Genomic DNA, 17,842 nt, shown 5'->3' with positions numbered 1-17,842 from the left:
GACAGAATTAAATGTGTATGTACACTTATTTTAGACATAAACATTTAAATGTGAGTTCTAGAGAGAGTTGGTCACATCTATCAGAGAAAGGTCGGTGTGAAGTGACCAGTCAAGGGTGATAAATGGGTAGTCAGCTGTGCACAGCCTGCGCCTTGGGCCAGAGTTGCCATGGAAGCGCCAGTGGCATTCAGCGATCCTGCATGGCTAACCTAGATTAGCAGCAGGGCCCATGGGCTCCAGCCTGAAGAAGGTGCTTGCAGGTGCTTACAGCTTACGGGTCACAAAGCCAGGATGCTGTCTACATCGCAAGCCCAATGCAGGCCTTCCTGTTACTGTCTTCTCCCTCTGCATGGGTTCTTTCCTTTTTAGTGCAAGGGACAGAGAAACGGGAGGCCCACTCTCACTAATCTTTACAGAGCTCTGATTCTTCATCTTACCACAGTGTTTTCACACATCCTTCCAGAGCATTTGAAAAGCCCCACTAAATGATCCCTGACAGGTCCCAGCATGGGGCTGACTAAATAACTGCATTCAGCTGCTGAATGGGCAGCTCTTAATTCCTCAGGAGTTTCACCACCTCTCTGAACGAGAGAGCATCCTGGCATATTTTAGATTTCCAGGCTCCTGTGCTGAGTTACAGAGTAGTGGCATTCCATCTTCGAAGACATCTGTGGTGCAGTCCACCTTAGTAATGGTGTGGGCATTTGTGTGCTGCAGGGTGAGTCTCACATGCCACTGCTCTCACCAGGCACTGGAAACTGAAGTCTGTGGTGTCCCCCATCGGTCTTTCTAGTTCACTTATTTTTAAAAAATGTGGTAGAGGTGGTTTGATGCATTTTGCAGAGATCTTTTTGATGCATTAGTGTTGTACTTTGCAGATGGTGGACAGTAAGTAGTATATGATATTCTCTAAAAGTATTTTCTGTGGTCAGACTTTGCACCCTCCCTTGGGTCACACCAACACGTGGACTTGTTTTGTACTTAGTCTGCTGCTGCAAATCACCACATGAATTGATGTTTTTGCTCCCCCAGTGGGGACTCCTGGGCTGACCAGAAAGCTGGCATTGAGGCCCTAGGAACATGGCCTTTGTCAGCCAGCCAGACATAATGGGAGCAGAGCCCAATATCGGGCATATAATGGCTACTTTGGTGCAAGTTTATTTACAGCCTGTCCTTGAAAGAAACTAATGTAAAGAGCCCCTTTGCACATTAGAAATGACTTGTGAATTCAGAGATTGTTATAGAGTCAGTGACCTCATCTGTAAATTTTTAAAAAGACTCTAAAATAAGCATTGTAAGGTCCTGGCTGTGTTGCTCAGTTGATTAGAGCATTGTCCCCATACGCCAAGGTTGCAGGTTCCATCCTGGGTCAGGGCATATACAAGAATCAACCAATGAATGCATTAATAAGTGGAAAAACAAATCCATCATTCTCTCTCCCTCTTCCCCTCCCTTCTTCCCTTCCTCCTTCCTCCCTCCTCCTTCCTTCTCTTTCTCTAAAATCGATCAATGAAAAAAAGTTAAGGATTGTAGCACAGTTTTTATAAGTTGATAAGCAACTTCATGGTGTCGGCCATCCCCCTCAAAGGGCCCCTCTGTGAGGTCTGTAGGCAAGGACAGACCTGTGTAGATACATTTAACCAAACGTATCTTTTATGCTCTGAGACTGCTCCACTGGCGAGGATACTACCTGGATTGTGGCTGTGTGCCTCTTTGAGACTAAGGACCATAAGGAATTACAAGTGATTGCGAGTTACCACCTTTAGCACGCCTTCTTGGTCATTGCTTTATTTTGTGCAGCCTGAAAGCTCTTTGCAGACCACAGTTGAGAACATAAACTTTGGTGCCAGGCAAACCTGCCTTTGAATTTTTTGATTTACCATCTATTTCCAGATTAATCTGAGCTTTTTTTCCACCTGGGAAATGGAGTTAATAATCCCCCTTTCACAGAGTCCTAGAAATTAAATAGGACACATTTTATGTGCCTAAATCAGGGCCAGCTGAATAACAGATGCTAAGTGGTGGCAGCCTGGGCCAGGCCACTGCTGTCGTCATTGCTATTGTGTTTGGGTAAACCTAAAGTGAAACATACAGCCCAGAAAGAGTGTATTCTCTTGTAGTCCTCAGAATCACCTAGAAACTTGTTCAACATCAGGTCTACTGACTCAAACTTTGGGGGTGGGTTTCTGCAATCCATGCTTTAACAAGCCCTCTGGTTGATTCTGATGTTCACTGAAGGTTGATAACTTCTTATCTAATGCAGTGCTCTGTGGGACTCACTATGTTCCATGAGGGACATTGAGAGAGAGGGTCTGACAAGGCTGCTGTTGGTGAGGTTATCCCGTGAGAGCAAGAATGCATTTTTTCCTCCACACCAGAAAAAAAAAGCCTTTAATTAAATGAAGCAATAGTCAACTTGTAATTATTCAATGGTAATTACAGAGTCTATGAAAAGTGTAGGACATTTACTGCTTCCTAAAATCTCCCATTTAAAAATTTCCGTCTACCATCTCCGTGCTTGCACCTAGTTTTAAAAACAATGATGTGTATGTAGAGGTTGAACAATGGTTTACTCATGCTGTGAATTGTGTTCATGTTTTTTAAAATTTACGTTTCCCCTGGTTTCAAAATGGAACCAAGAAAAGGAAAATATTCATGAGTGTCTTTGCCTAGTCATTTTACCAAACCATTTCTTAAAACCTTTGCAAACTTGGAAATAAGTAAAAGCCAAGTAAATCCAAGAACTACCCAGGACAACCGGCAAACCCCTGTTAGTTACAAGGAGAAGTTAGGCAACCCAGAAGAAAGATTGCTCACAGCCTACCTTATATAGTCCTGGGATCTGTAGACGACACTTCCTGTTCCGCCTTCACTGCCTGCCCAGGAGCCTTGGTGAGGGAGGCCAACAGGGAGTTGCCCATCAGACAGTGTGGGTGAGAGTGAGTTTCTCTCCAAGTCTAGGCTTCAGAAAACTCATCCTACCAGTGACACTCATCTTTCCTCACCTGACTTTTTTTTTTTTTTTTCAGTTGAAGGGGGATGGTGAATAAAGGGAAAAAAATATGTTCAATGTCTTTTAAAATTGGCATAGTATTACGTCTGCCAATAAAATCCTGGTGTGGGTTAAACGTGTTTATTTTATTTTATTTTTTTATATTAATTTCAGAGAGGAAGGGAGAGGGTGAGAGAGACAGAAACTTCAATCATGAGAGAGAATCATTGCACGCCCTCAACTGGGGATCCAGCTCGCAACCCAGCATGTGCCCTTGATCGGAATCAAACCTGGTGGGACCCTTGAGTCCGCAGGCCGAAGCTCTGCCCAGTGAGCCAAACCACCTAGGGCTAAACGTTTTTTTAACATGTTAAACGCCCAGCCTGTTTTGTCTTCTGGAAGGAAAGTATAGTGTCATTCACCGTTGACTGACAGGGCGCTTAATGTGTTAAACAAATGAGGTAAAACCTTAATTAACCAGAATCCTTAATTTAACAGGACTTCCTCCCTGTGGGAGGCATGATTTTTGAATCACATAGCAAGAAAGCCAGTGTTAGAAATTTTGTAAAATTGGGGTTTTCTCATTATTTCTGTAGCAGTTTTTATTATTTTAGAATGAAAATCTAGAAGTGTGTTAAAACCTAACAGATGCTGAGCTGATTGATTTAGAAATAGTTTAGTAATTTTAAATCAGTGTAGCTTTTCTTAAAGATGTGTGTGGACGTGGCAAGAAAATTAATTGAGGAACCCCAGGTAGCCTGATAGATGAGGTACTCACTTTTCAATCTGGAACTGAGAATTTTGCCATTTGGGGTTCCCTTTTCTGAGACAAAAGTAGCGGTTTCTCAAGACATGGGAGAAACTCTACTTATAAAGCAAACCAAACTCTGTAAACACTCACAAGTGAATAAAGCTTCAGGGACTACACCAGTGATGGCGAACCTATGACACGCGTGTCAGAGGTGACACGCAAACTCATTTTTTTGGTTGATTTTTCTTTGTTAAATAGCATTTAAATATATAAAATAAATATCAAAAATATAAGTCTTTGGTTTACTATGGTTGCAAATACCAAGAAATTTCTCTATGTGATACGGCACCAGAGTTAAGTTAGGGATTTTCAAAATGCTGACACGCTGAGCTCAAAAGGTTCGCCATCACTGGACTACACTGTTGTAACCAGCATAATCAGGAAAGAGGGGCAAAGCGGATTCCTTGGGATCTGGTCTACGTACAGGTAGCTTTGGGAAAGAAGCTTGGAGTTCAGGTTGCTCAGAAGCAGTTTCATGCCCCGCCCCGCCCTGCAAACAAATAGGCAGAAAAGCAAGTTTGAAGGGGGAAAAAAAGTTATTTCCTGATCAGCCCTCTTACTTGGCTGCCATGGTTGTGTGTTAATGTTACATAATTGTTGAGCCAACAAGAGTAATTACCAAAATCATAAAACAGTTGTAAGGAATTCTTGAATGGTCATTATGCCCATGGTGCTGTTTTCCCCCAGAAGCAAGTCTGTGTGAAGCACGTGAGATTTCTGACTATTAAAGACTAGTCTCTATAGCCAGTTTCTGGTTGAATTTCTCCTGACCTTTTTACTATGTTGTTCACTATAGTTTTAAGAGTTTTCTTAAAATCATATATTAAGCTATCCATCATCTAGGCAAAGTTTTTTGTGTCCCCCCCCCCCCCCTTTTTTTCCCTAATTGATTTTAGAGAGAAGGGGAGAAAGAAAGAAACATCAATATGAGAGAAACATCGATTTGTTACTTTCCATATGCACTCCTACCAGGGATTGAACCCTCCTCTAAGGGATGTCACTCCAACCAACTGAGCCATACTGCTCAGGGCTAGGCAAAGTTTTTGATTCAATTGTTTAAGCTGATAATTATTTACCACACACCAGTGAATTCAACCAGGTAGTTTAGCTTCTCCCTACTTTCAGATTGTCTTCCAGAGTGAATTTTGTTTTGTTAGTCCTTACCCAAGGATATTTTTTCCATTGATTTTTAGAGAAAATGGAAGGGAGGGAGGGAGGCAGGGGAAGAGAAAGAGAAATATTGATATGAGAGAGACACATAGATTGGTTGCCTTCCACACACTCCCCTGACAGGGGCAGAGTTCAAACCTGCAACTCAGGTACATGCGCTAGACAGGGAATCGAACCTGAGATCCTTCCATGTGAGGGCTGATGCTCTATCCACTGGGAAACACTGGCCAGGGCCAGGGTGAATATTAAAAAAAATACTCAGTGGATTTGGGGAAGCCTTTAGAGTTGGTGACATTGGAATCACTCCGGAGATTTTTCTGGTAGCTGAAAACTGGCGATGTGGGTGCACAGTTGAGAGAAGCAGAGGAAATGTGTGTAGTTAGAAAGCATCGAAGTTCAGGATGTTCCTGAGGAGCCAGGGCATCGGTTGGTGTGACTGGAATATAGAGGTGGTTTGCGGGAGAATCATTAATTCCTAGCTAAGCTGGTCCTGGGAGAATCGGTGATCTTTCAGTAAAAGGGGGTTTTGGGGTAGAGATTAGAGCAAGAGGCTCATCTTTATAGGGTATGTTTGACTGTCAAGTGGGGTGCATGTGGCAGACCTGCTACGAGAGAGTGGGATAATTTCTAGAGTAGATCTGTACTAGACTGTGGGGGTCTTTTCATGCCAAAGTAAGGATTTAGAGTTTATTCTGCCCTGGTAGGGTAGCTCACTTGGTTGGAGCATCATCCTGATACACCAAGATTACACATACAAGAATCAATCAATTAATGCATAAAAAAGTGGAATAATAAATTGGCATTTTTTTCTCTCCCCCCTCCCTTTCTCTCTAAATCAATAAATAAAAAATAATAGTTTGTTCTGCAGTAGTAAAGGGCCATCAAATGCTTATTATTTTTAAATTTGGATAGTGACATGAGAACCAGGGCCGTCTATGGGATTTCTTTCCATGAGGCAAGGCTAAATTAGAGGGACAAGATGTGAAAGACGCAGGGAGACCAGTAAGTAGGCTCTTTCTTGTCAGAGGAAATAAGACAAGTTATGAGAGAGCAGAGAGACCAGGATATATCAGTAGGGTCAGGGAGCGTGTCTGACATCACGGCTAGAATTGCTAAAGGTACATGTATTGACGAGACAACAGGATATTTTCCTCCTTATTTATTCAAGTAATGTTGGGGGGAAAGGTTCAGTAGATATTTAGAAGCAAAGTTGTTCTTATTGTCATTGTTCTCATATCGCACATGTGTGGGTTGGCGGGAGTAGCTTGTGTTGCTGACATGGGGCAGGCCCACTTTTGGTTTGGATGCTAGCTAAAACTACACTTTTTTCTTTCCATCTCTGTGTTTTGCTTGTTAGAGAAACCATTTGAACATTTTTGGTGCCAGGGCTCATGACTTAGGGTCCATTTTTATGTGGTTTAAGTAGGGCAATTGGATGATAAGACTTCTCAGTAGGTAGAGTTTACATCTAAAATTGCATTTTCCCATCCTTGGCATTTGAAATGAGAAATAAAAATGATCTCAAGTTTACATACCAGGACACTCCCAGTAGAATAGGCTGAGAATAAAGTAAATGCTGTTTTGGGTGCCTGGTAATCTTTTAATTATGAAATGAGCCTTTTGATTGTAATCTTCCAAAATGTGCAATACTGATCCAGGAAAATAGCTTTTTAGAAGTTCACATCCTGCTGATTCTTTCAGATGAAAAGCTTCCACCTCTACGCCTTAGTTTGCAAGCTGAAAGTAAAAATATCATTAATCTTGTCCCAGCTCCACCACTGCCTATAAAAGACTCTGGTTTGGAGTCAGTCCTGAGCCACGAAGGCAGTCGCCCAGAGTGAATGCTTAGGTTTCTGGAGCCAGAGCTGAGGCTGGAGGGCCACAGCCCATTACTGAGCCTTAGTCCAGGAGAGACTTATGCTTTCTTTACATCATCTTCCCTGTCATCTCTTCTTCTTGACTTAGCTTGCCTCCCTCAAACATGTACATATGCAAAGCACAACGCGGATACTGGTAAATTTTACTGTTTTTGTTCTTTTGTGGCATCTGAAACAGCTTATACAATGAAGACAGAAACCTGCTTCGAATTAGAGAGAAGGAAAGACGCAACCAGGAAGCTCACCAAGAGAAAGAGGCATTTTCTGAAAAGATCCCCCTTTTTGGAGAGCCCTACAAGGTATTTATTGTGTGCTAGAAAGTCTGATTTATCATCATATTTAACTCTGTGATGAAAGGAAGATTGAACAAAGGCCATGCCTGTGAAAATAAGACAACTTATCCTAGGGATTGTTTCTGAAAACAAATAGAAAATTCCCTGAACCTTGTGAGTCAAAATTGCCCAAGTTTGTGGTTTTCTTTTGTAATGTTAGTCTTCTGTATGTAGTAATATTTGTCCACAACAGGCTTCTCAACAAGGAGTTAGTTTACATTGCACGTTAAATTCTATGTTACACATTAAATGGAGGCATTTCTTTTTTAATGCCATTATGTAACATGGCTTATTAAATGTTGGGTTTTCTTAGATTTATTTCCCACCAGTATCTAACTTTGCTGTTTTCTTTTTTCAGACAGAAAAAGGCGATGAGCTATCCAGTCGAATACAGAACATGCTGGGAAACTATGAAGAAGTAAAGGAGTTACTCAGTACCAAGTCGCTCGCTCATCACGTGGATGCTTCTGACAGTAGGCCGGGAAAGCCAAGACACCCTTTGTTTCCTGAGAAGGGGAGCGGCGTTCCACCGCACTCCTTCCACACCCGTGTCCATCACCAGCCTGGTAGCACTCCTGCCTCTGGACCACTTCCTGTTGGTAACATGAGCCACAATCAAAAGGTGACACAGCCAAGAATGGAACCAATGCCAAGTCTTCATGTGAAAAGCTATGGCGCCCCGGACAGCCAGCACCTGGCCCAGGATCGCCTTGGTCAGGAGGGGTACAGCTCTAGTCATCGAAAAAACGGTGACCGCAGAGCCGAAGTAGCCCACTGTGCTTCGACGGCAGACTCAGCTCCAGAGAGGGAGCTTTCTCCCCTCCTCTCCTCTTTGCCTTCTCCATTGCCCCCTTTGTCACCTCTACATTCCAACCAGCAAACTCTTCCCAGGTCACAAGGAAGCAGCAAGGTTCACAGCAGTAACAACAACAACAACAATAAAGGCTACTGCCACGCCAAATCTCCCAAGGACCTGGCAGTAAAGAGCCGAGACAAAGAGACCCCTAAGGACAGTTTAGTGGCCGTCTCCAGCCTTGGAGTGGCCCCTCCCCAGCCACCTTCTCAGTCTTTCCCCCCACCCTCCCTCCCCTCAAAGAGCGTTGCAATGCAGCAGAAGCCCACGGCTTATGTCCGGCCCATGGACGGTCAAGATCAGGCTCCTAGTGAGTCTCCCGAACTGAAACCACTGCCGGAGGATTACCGGCAACAGACCTTTGAAAAAACCGACTTAAAAGTGCCTGCCAAAGCTAAGCTCACCAAGCTGAAAATGCCTTCTCAGTCAGTTGAGGTGAGTGGAATTTCATATCTGGGCTACTTCCCCTGTGAAGAGAGGTTTTAGATGGAAGTTCTGGAGAGCTGGGGGCAGGGTGTCAGTAGCTTTTGAGTGAGGAAATTCCTTTTTGCCCTTAGGATATGGTTGACCTACCAGAAACTTAGGTCTGAGATGGAATACTGATTGGCAGATACTAAAATGTGATTTGCAGAGAGATTAAAAAAAAAATCTTTTTATTGAGCCACAATTTACATGCAGTAAAATATAGAGATCGTAAGAGTGCGGCTCGCTGTGTTTTGAAAAGTGTGTGCACCTGTATAACCCAATAATGTAGAGGACATTTCTAATATGAAAATTTCATAGAATGATTTGGGCTGTGTTGCTTTTGTTTGTTTGTTTTTTTGTTTGTTTCAGGGAATATTGGCTTCTTTAGCACTGTAAAGAAAATAAATTTTTTGTTTCTTCAGCCCCAGTTAGTTTTTCTTGAGGTCAAAACCATTAAAAAAGTCAAAACAAGGCCAAAATGTTGAAGGCAAAGCATTACTTTTTAAAGGTTTGTTCCTTGTAAATTGTTAAGCAACTTTGAAACTAAACTTTTGTTCTAATATATTATATTTATCACCTAAGAAAGAAGAGGGTGTGTGTGGTGACATTAGAGTGAGTTGCAAATATAAACAGATTGTTTTTCAACTATGGCTTTTTCAAGTAACCAAAGTACTGTACCTTTTTAAGCAAAGGAACAGTTTTCCTTCCTGCCCCCCCCCCCCCCCCCCCAAATGGCAGCATTGTGTTTGAATGAGGTGAGCCAGAGAACACATCCTATCACTGAAATTCTAAATTAGTGCTAGTGACTCCAAAATCCCGATCAGTAGAGTCAAGTAAATGTTTAAAGTGAATTTTTTGAAGTTTATCTGTTAAAGTCTGTGGTTTTATTACATCTATTGGATAAATATTGTAATGTGCATATCAATTGCTCAAAGAGTATGCACCTAGATGGCAGTCTAGCATAGTGCTGGGAGATAAAATTCCTCAAGGTTAAAAAGCAGATTCCAGGATCCTTAACTGGAAAGATAACCCTTATCTTTAAGGAGAAAAAGCTGTTCTTGGTTTAGAATAGGTTAGGGTTCTGTCTGCAGTCTGCTCTTAAGCTCTAGTGTCTCCAGACGTCTTCAAAATGGGACTTGTTCGGTGGCTGAGGGAAAATGAGAAAGGGGCGAATAAAGCAAATGGTAGAAATGACCAAGTTGACAGAACCCTGCCTTTAACTCCAACGTATGAAGATTCACCAGAATGAGCCATTTATTGCACAGTTTTGTGCTATGATGGGATTTAGGCGAAGAGAGCCAGAATGAAGGCAGGGAAGGATAAATCGAGGTCCTCCCTCCTCAAAAGGAGGGCCAGTCAGCCTGCCTTATAATTAAGACAGTAAATAATTTAATGGGATTTGCTTTCTTTTATTTGTCAAATAGGATCTGTTCTATTTTCCTAGTTAAACACACACATAAGGGGACAATTTAACATTCATTCTTAAAAAAACAAAAAACAAACAAAACCTAAGCAACTGAAAATTGCTTTAAAACAATTTTAAGATAAAATAGCAAATATTTGCATTGCCCACCAAATGTCCAACCATATGCTTAAGTGCAGGGTAAGATGCAAAAAAGTACTGGTCTCTGCCCAGGAGACAATTAGAGTACAACTAAGTACAAACTCTCTGCTACGAGGTGCTGGAGCAAGTTTCAGGTGTCAGCCTCAAGACAGCAACCCCTGTAAATTCAGCAGTAGGCTTCCCAGTAGCCTTTCAGGAAAGAGGATCCTAGTTTACGTCCTACTTTCTTGGTTAAAAAAGAAGATAAGCTGAGTTGAGATTTCTCCAAGGTCTTACTTCATACATAATTTCAAATCGGGGACTATGTTAGATGGGTCTTCGTATTTTCTGAGTGGACATTTGAAATGAACAAAACCCTCCATAGTCTGGTGATTGGAAAATGGGGTTTTTTGGCACAGTGCACCTGCTATCAACAATTGAATATGTAGAAACTTTTCATCTTTGGCCTGTGTTTGCAGTCAGCATTCATCTTAATCCCACGGCTCTCTCTGGTTTCTGCTCAGGGTTCTCCTGTCAGTGGCAGCTACAGTGCCAGCACCCTGGGAGGCCTTAGGCAGTGCTGATTTGGGGGTAGTGGGGTGGTGGTGAAACTGAGGGCTCAGGCAGATGGAGGACTCAGGATGTTCTTTGTGAGGAGAATTAGGAGCCAAGAGCTTGAATGAAAGGGAATTAAATCTGTGATGCAGCGATATTTGTACTTTTCTGGCTACGTTTTGGACTTGATTTAGCTTTTTAAACTGAGATCTCACATTTCACATACTTAGCATTAATTTTTTTGTTCACACACCCAGTTAAAGGTATATTTTTATATTTTTAAGAAAATGTAGGTTGAATTTAAAATCTCAAATTTACTATTCTGGTGACTCCAAGGAAAGCATAAAGATGGGGGACAAAAAGCAGGGAGTTAAACACAAAGCCAGTGAACTCTGAATATAGAACTAGAATATTACCAATCCTGGTCTATTTGTGATATTGGGACCAAAGGACGGAGAATGAGAGGCAGAAGAGGAAGTTGACTGTTGGTAGAGCTGTGAAGAGGGGCTGGGTAACTAAGTGGTTTTTCTTTATTTGCTTAGTTTGTCCCAAGGCAAGTCAGAGGAGGTTTTCTTTCTCCGTTTTCTGAATGGGAGGGTTTTGTGGTTTGCTTCACTGCTCTCCCTTCCCCACTGCTTTCTTGAAACAGTATTTTTAAAAGTGAACCAAAATGGAAAAGTCAGCTGGTCTCTTTGGTGTGCCTTCAGACTCGAGCCACATGAGTGCGGTTCTCTCCACTGCTTTACACTACTTTCTGTCCTTTCACTTCTTGGGGAATACTTGGTTTGTATATTTTAGTTGGTTTTCCTAAAAAATGGTTCTTTTCTGGGATAAGTCATTCTTACATTTAAAACTTAATCTTTCCTAAAATCCTAGAGGAAAAAAATTATCGAAAGGTCAGTATTCTGACTACATAGAGGCCTGGCCTGCAGGATCCTGCATTCGGTTTTCTCTGGGTGTGTCAGTTTTAGTTTTGTGTCAACTGGAAGATGTAGAGCAGCTTAACATGACCCATCTGAGGGCAAAGCCAAGTCCTGGCTGATCTCATGCGGGTAACTCCCAGCCGGAGAGTTGCACATCAGACATGGCCCTGCCCGTGTGGAAGGTTGAGATCCCTTTGTATTTTCCTTTTCTGCCTAAAGGTAACAAAGGAAAGTCAGAGAAAACCACGGCATTCCTGTGTGAGTGTTCGTGAGCCTGGACCCTGGAAGGGAGGGAGTGCTGAGAGATATGGGACTTATGAAAGAAGCATTTATTGAAAGGGAGAAATGGAATAAGCTGAGGTACGTATATTAAGTTGTATACTGGACTTAGACTATTAGAATTGTAAAGATAAAACTACAGCCCTTTCATTTTGCAAATAAGGCCCAGGAGGGTGAGGCCACTTCATTTTGCTAAATTTTATAGTTAGTAGCAGCCAGAGCTAGAACTCCCAGTTCTGTGATCTTTGTACTTTTACTTGTTGTTAACTATGACTGGAAACGACTGGAGGATTTTGAGCAGGGGAGTGATGTTTTTTAAAAAGATCATTCTGGTTCCTTGGTGGAGAATGACTTGGACAGGCAAGGGTGGGCAGAAAACAGGGAGAACAGTTAGCGGGTGAGCAGTGATGATGATGGCTTGGAGTTAGGATGGTAGTAGTGGACATAGTGAGAAGTGGACAAGTTCCAGATGTATTTGGCAGGGAACCGATAGGGCTTTGTGATTGATTGGAGATAGGGGAGGGCCTGAGGTCTGAAGGACAGTAAGGCATCAAGTGAGGCTCGTAGATTTTTTTTTTAATTTGGAAGGTACGGATGGTGGGATGATACTAGCTGCTTGGGATGGAGTTGACTTGGATGGAACAGGTTTGGAATAGACTATGTATTAAGTTTTTGAGATGCTGTTATATATATATATATTCATGTCAGACTTGACAGTTAGCAATCATAAATAGTAGACCAGCTCAGAGAAAATGTTAAGACTGGAAATAATAAATTCGGGATGGCCCTGACTGCTTTGGCTTAGTGGACTGACGGGTCCCAGGTCTGATTCCGGTCAAGGGCATGTACCTTGGTTGCGGGCACATCCTCAGTAGGGGATGTGCGGGAGGCAGCTGATCGATGTTTCTCTCTCATCGATGTTTCTAACTCTCTATCCCTCTCCCTTCCTCTCTGTAAAAATAAATAAAATATATTTTTAAAAAATAAAAATAAATTCGGGATGTGTTTGCATTATGTAGTTAATTAAGGCTTTGGGTGGAAAGAAGTGACCTGCTAAGTCTTCAGAAGCAAAAACTGGAGATCATCTAGGAAGCTTGAAAATCTGTCCATTAGTGGAAATTACAGGCTTCTGTGTGTTGTTGTTTTTTTGTGGGTTTTTTTTTTAACTTAGGGTGTGAAGTGTACATGGAAGTGGTACAATTAGTCTTAATTTATGTCCCAAATAACTCACTGGAACCTAGTAGAATTTACTATCAGTTTGCCATTGCTTCTATCTCCTTATATGATCTACTCTTTCTGAACCAGATGAATCTGACTGAGTTCTAGTGGTCTGTGATTTCCACAAAGTATTGCTCTTTTCCTTGTGACCTTTCAGGACATCATTTAGGAATGCTTTCACTTACCAAATGCTTCCACCTGAATGCCAAGACTGAAGTGTCATCTGCAGCCGGGAATTCCTTGTTGGACCACTTTGACTCATGGCAGCTCTTAAATGAAGCCTTCCGTTTTCAGCCCAGCAGTGTGAAATAATCCATAGTGGGAAACTTTAAATCCATATGGGATCGATAGTGATTCACTTTGCATTTGGGCGCGCACACAATCTTCCCTACTTCCATATTTAACTCTCTTATTATCCTAAACCTTGTAAGAGGAACTGTCCTATTATGAAATGATCTAACCCTGCAGGCAGCTAACTTTTGGTCTGTCAGTGGTGTGTATCCTGCTGATGAAACACTCAAAGTACAGTTTGAAGCCCACTGTCTTCCATATACATCGTCAATTCAGCAACTTTTAACTAAAATATCTTGAGTACCTACTGTTGGCCAGGCCTAGTGCTGGGGACTGGGGTATAGTGGTGAGCAAACCAGGTGGTTCTGGTCCTGTTGGACCTTAACTATCTAGTTAGAAACTGACATTATTCAAATAACCGCTCTGATCAATGTGTGAGCACTTGGACAAGTACTGTAAAGGAATTTACATAGACATAAGATAAAGGGTACTGTGACTTAAATGAAGGAGCTCAGAGAATTCTCTGAGGAAGTTCTGTTTGAGTGAGACCTGAACATTGAGTAGAAGTAATGAAAGTGAGGGATTGTCATAGCCTGCAGTGCTATGACAAAATACCATGTACTAGGTGGCTATGAACAATGGAAATTTACTTCTCACAGTTCTGGAGGCTGGAAGTCCAAGATCAAGGCACCAGAATGGCCATGTTCTCTTGAGGGACCCTCTTTCTGGTTTTCAGCTGGTGCCTTCTCATTGTGTCTTCAGATGGGAGAAGGGATAGGGATCTCTCTGGAACTTCTTTTACACAGCACTAAACCCAATCAGGATGACTCTACCCTCATGGCTTTAAGCATTTCTCCAAAGCCCCACCTCTGACTACTATTATCTTTGCAATTTAGGATTTCAAGATGAACATAAACATTCATACCATAGCATGCGTAGCAGGGGTTAAGCAACATCAGTGTTGCAAACAGAGGTAACAGTACGTGCCAGTGGCTTACTCCATGTGATGTACAGATACCTTTACAACAGGTCCTCTTGGGTTATAAGCCCAATACTGTAGATCAAAGGGAAGTTTTGCATTCATTCTGGAACTTGGCAGCACATCATAATCACCTGGGGAAGCCTGTTAATACAAACTGGTAAAAAATAAAAATTCCCTAGGAGACTGACTTGGCAGGTGTACAGGTAGGCTCAGGGTTCTGTATCTGATTCTCCTGAGATTTGTTCTAGAGCCTAGAAATCAAACTGTTCCGGAAGAGCTGATAACAGGCTTAAGGAATGAGATAGTAAGAGCCCCTTTCCCAGGGGTTCCAGTCGTTCGAGTGGGCCTCGGGCCATGGGATTGCACAGAATTGATGGGGCTTTTGTCCTAAGTAGGACATGAGAGTAGCTTTTGGGAAAAAATCAAGGAAGTATGACCCCAAACAACACTCTTCTCTTTCTCCACAGTTCATGGTTTCCTTTCTTGTGCCTCCAATATTTCCTGTTCATGGGAAAGTAAGATTCTGATACAACCTTATCTAGCTTTCCTCCATTTTCTAAAAATGTTTTTAGTATATTAATTATAATAGCAAATTTAAATTAGATTCCATGAGCTAGCTCTTAATTTGGCCAGACCTACACGACTTAAATGTTTTGTTAGGAAAATTATGTGCACAATTAGCTGAAGCTGAGTGACTAGAGCAGAATACTTCGAATCTATGAGAAATATTGAATAGTAAGTAGCTTGTATTTGCTTAGAGGTTGGCTAAATTTTTGACCCTAAATATGTAAATATAGAGGTTAAAAAGTAGTAGTAGCAAGTGAGAATTTATTGCAGAAGCTTCAAACAGCCAGAAGGCTAGATTGGGCTTGTAGACACCTTTGTTTTGCCTATATAGTGTGCCCTGCTCCCCACTCCCTTGAGCCAATATTTACAAACTGGAGAATTTTGCTGAAAAATAAAATTTCCAGTTTCACCAGCTGGAGCTGAGTAGAAACTGCCACCTTTTATTTCCTAATCCTGGCAAACTTTTTTTTTTAAAATTCCTCATTGGAGGTTATGTTTTCATTGATTTTTTTTTAGAGAGAGAGGAAGGGGGAAAAGAGAGAAACATGGATATGAGAGTTGCCTCCAGTACATACCCCGATGACTGGGATCAAACCTTTTGGGGTACTGGACAACACTCCAACCAGCTGAGCCAACTGGCCAAGTCAAATCCTGGCAGTTTTTTGAGTTTGCAGAAATACTTTAAACTCTGAAGGAAACATATTAAATATCATAGGCAAAATATATATATATTTTAAAAAGCTCTAAAACTGCTAGAAATGAGTTAGTGCAAAGAATAGAATTGCTTATAGTAGCCCAAGAAGAAATCCCACAATTGAACCTTGAAAATCTTTTTTGAGTGGTATTACTTAGAGCTGTTTTCTTTGTATGTTTTACTTTCTATTCCTTCTCAAAATGCCAGAAGTACATTTGGTACCAGGATAAGAAATTCCTGTTCCGCCTTGTTGTTTTCACACTTGAGATGTTTGTGGAGGGTTATTGAATCCCCCCTGGGTCTCTCCCGCTGTGCCTTTGCCAAGATGCAGACATTCAGCTCTTCAGAATCTTTCCAGGCTGTGCACTCTCCCAGGCTCTCACGTAGCCACCCCAGTCATTTTAGCTCTTCTCTGGATTAATTGTTTTTTATTTTGAGCCAACTGATAATCTTCAGGGACAGAAAACCAGATATTCCACCAGGAGTTCTGTGGATGACTTGAGTTTGGTTTTTTGCTGTTTTGGTAGGGGGTGACCAATACTCATGAGATATTGAAGCAGAATTCCTTTTAAGAGAGGATTCTGGTTGATGTTATCATAACAAGTTTATTTTTGACCTTGTATCCTCTCCACTTGCCAAGGTCTATTTGAAAATCATTATTTTCCAAGGTTAACTTTGCTGCACGTTCACATTTTCCAAAAACTTTATAAGCAGCTATTTTTATATTGATGCTTTTCCTTTCTTTAATTGCTGAAATCACCAGGTTGGCAATTCCCCTCCTTCACCCCCCAGAGATTCAGCATCCACACACACCATTAGTTTTCTCCTGAACTTTATTTAATTCCCTGTTTAAGCTTGGCCTACTTTCCACGTTTTTTTCCCCCTGACCTTGTGGTAATTTGTCAAGCCCATTCTAATCTCCTTCATCTCTTTGGCTGAAGGGTTTTGAGGTTTAATGTTTTAATCTAGGGGCCTCAGTATTTAAGTAATTAGAGGTCCTATTTCTAGCTGTGTCCCTTAGATAAATCACCTTAGGGGTTTTCTGTTATGTTGTTTACATTGCAAATAATAGAACTCTGAAAATTCTTACTGGCAAGAATTTGAAGCTTTGAATCGAACTGTGTGATTTAAGAAAGGAAAGCGTTCTATGATTTTCAGCTTTCTTGCAGTCATTATTAAAAACTCAAGCTTTATGGATTCTCCTTTTCCTTACAGCTTAATTTTTAAAATATTCCACCCTAACGCAAATATTTGCTATAGCATTTTAGAAAAAAAATATTTTAATAGAATTTAATGCTGTAATTAGAATTTCTTCCAACAATTTTCATGCTTGAGAACATATTAACTGGTGAAAAAAATTCTTTTGCCAATTAATCTGGAACAGTTTGGTCGTAGAAAAATTCACATTTTTTACATTCTGGGTTTCTGCCTTTTCAGTCAATAAATATTTGAATATACACTAGTCATAAAGGGTGCTAATGAGAGAGAAAGATACTTGCAAAATGAATTTATTACATAATGTAAAAAATAAAGTATAATCAGTCTGGAACTATTAAGCATAGAAAGCTCACACTGTTCTCTTGTTCATTTTCTGGTGGGAACTGTTCCACATGCTTCATGTGTATTACTTCATTGACCTCACAACCCTCCCACGTGATATGCACTATGATTATCCCTTAGTCTTACAGGGCTACAGCTTTTGTCCGAGCTTACCGAGGCTGCAAGTGCTGGATGCATCCAGATCCAAGTATTCTGGCTCTAGTCCACACCCTTAACTGTGACACCTGCATTATGTTGCCTTTCAAAAGAGGACACTGTACATTTTTTTAGAGTTTTCTTTTGAAGTGTCTGGATATTGGCGAGAGGATTAGGGAAAGAAGAGACATGGAGGCAAGACATGGTGAGAAGTCTAGTAGGAGTTCAGGGAGATGGGTAGAGGCAGAGCAGAGCAATGGGAAGGTGAGTCTGCATGGTGAAAATGGAGCCAGTTACTGGGTAATTTATCCAATAACTAGAGTCATTAATAAAAAGGAGAAATTACGTTAGCTTCATGGCAGACAGTACATGGTGGTGTTACAACTCTGAGATCCTGGGCAAGGAAATAACCTTGCTGTGCTGTCAGTTTATTCATATGGTCTGTGAGGCTACTGGACTGAGGCATTCTATATAAAGTGCCTAGAACAGTGCTTTATACATAAGAGCTCAGTAGGTGGTGGTAAGAGTGGTTAGAGTTAAAATTTGAACTGGGCTTTAAGGAAAAGAGTAGGATTTTGACAGGATTGTCATAATG

At 41.4% G+C, this 17,842-nt stretch overlaps 1 protein-coding gene across 1 annotated transcript in view; it reads left to right on the top strand.

The window, feature by feature from the left end:
• The window catches only part of AFF1 (ALF transcription elongation factor 1), a 192,651-nt gene that overhangs the window by 100,933 nt on the left and 73,876 nt on the right, over window positions 1–17,842 (top strand). The window contains exons 3-4 of the mRNA XM_081097756.1: window positions 7,029–7,149; window positions 7,541–8,470. Coding sequence (XP_080953882.1) covers window positions 7,029–7,149; window positions 7,541–8,470 — 1,051 coding nt within the window. The remainder of the gene's footprint in view (window positions 1–7,028; window positions 7,150–7,540; window positions 8,471–17,842) is intronic.

The sequence above is a fragment of the Myotis nattereri genome, assembly GCF_964212035.1.
Source record: "Myotis nattereri genome assembly, chromosome: 1".
Classification (NCBI taxonomy): domain Eukaryota; kingdom Metazoa; phylum Chordata; class Mammalia; order Chiroptera; family Vespertilionidae; genus Myotis; species Myotis nattereri.
This window is presented reverse-complemented; position numbering and strand designations above follow the sequence as displayed.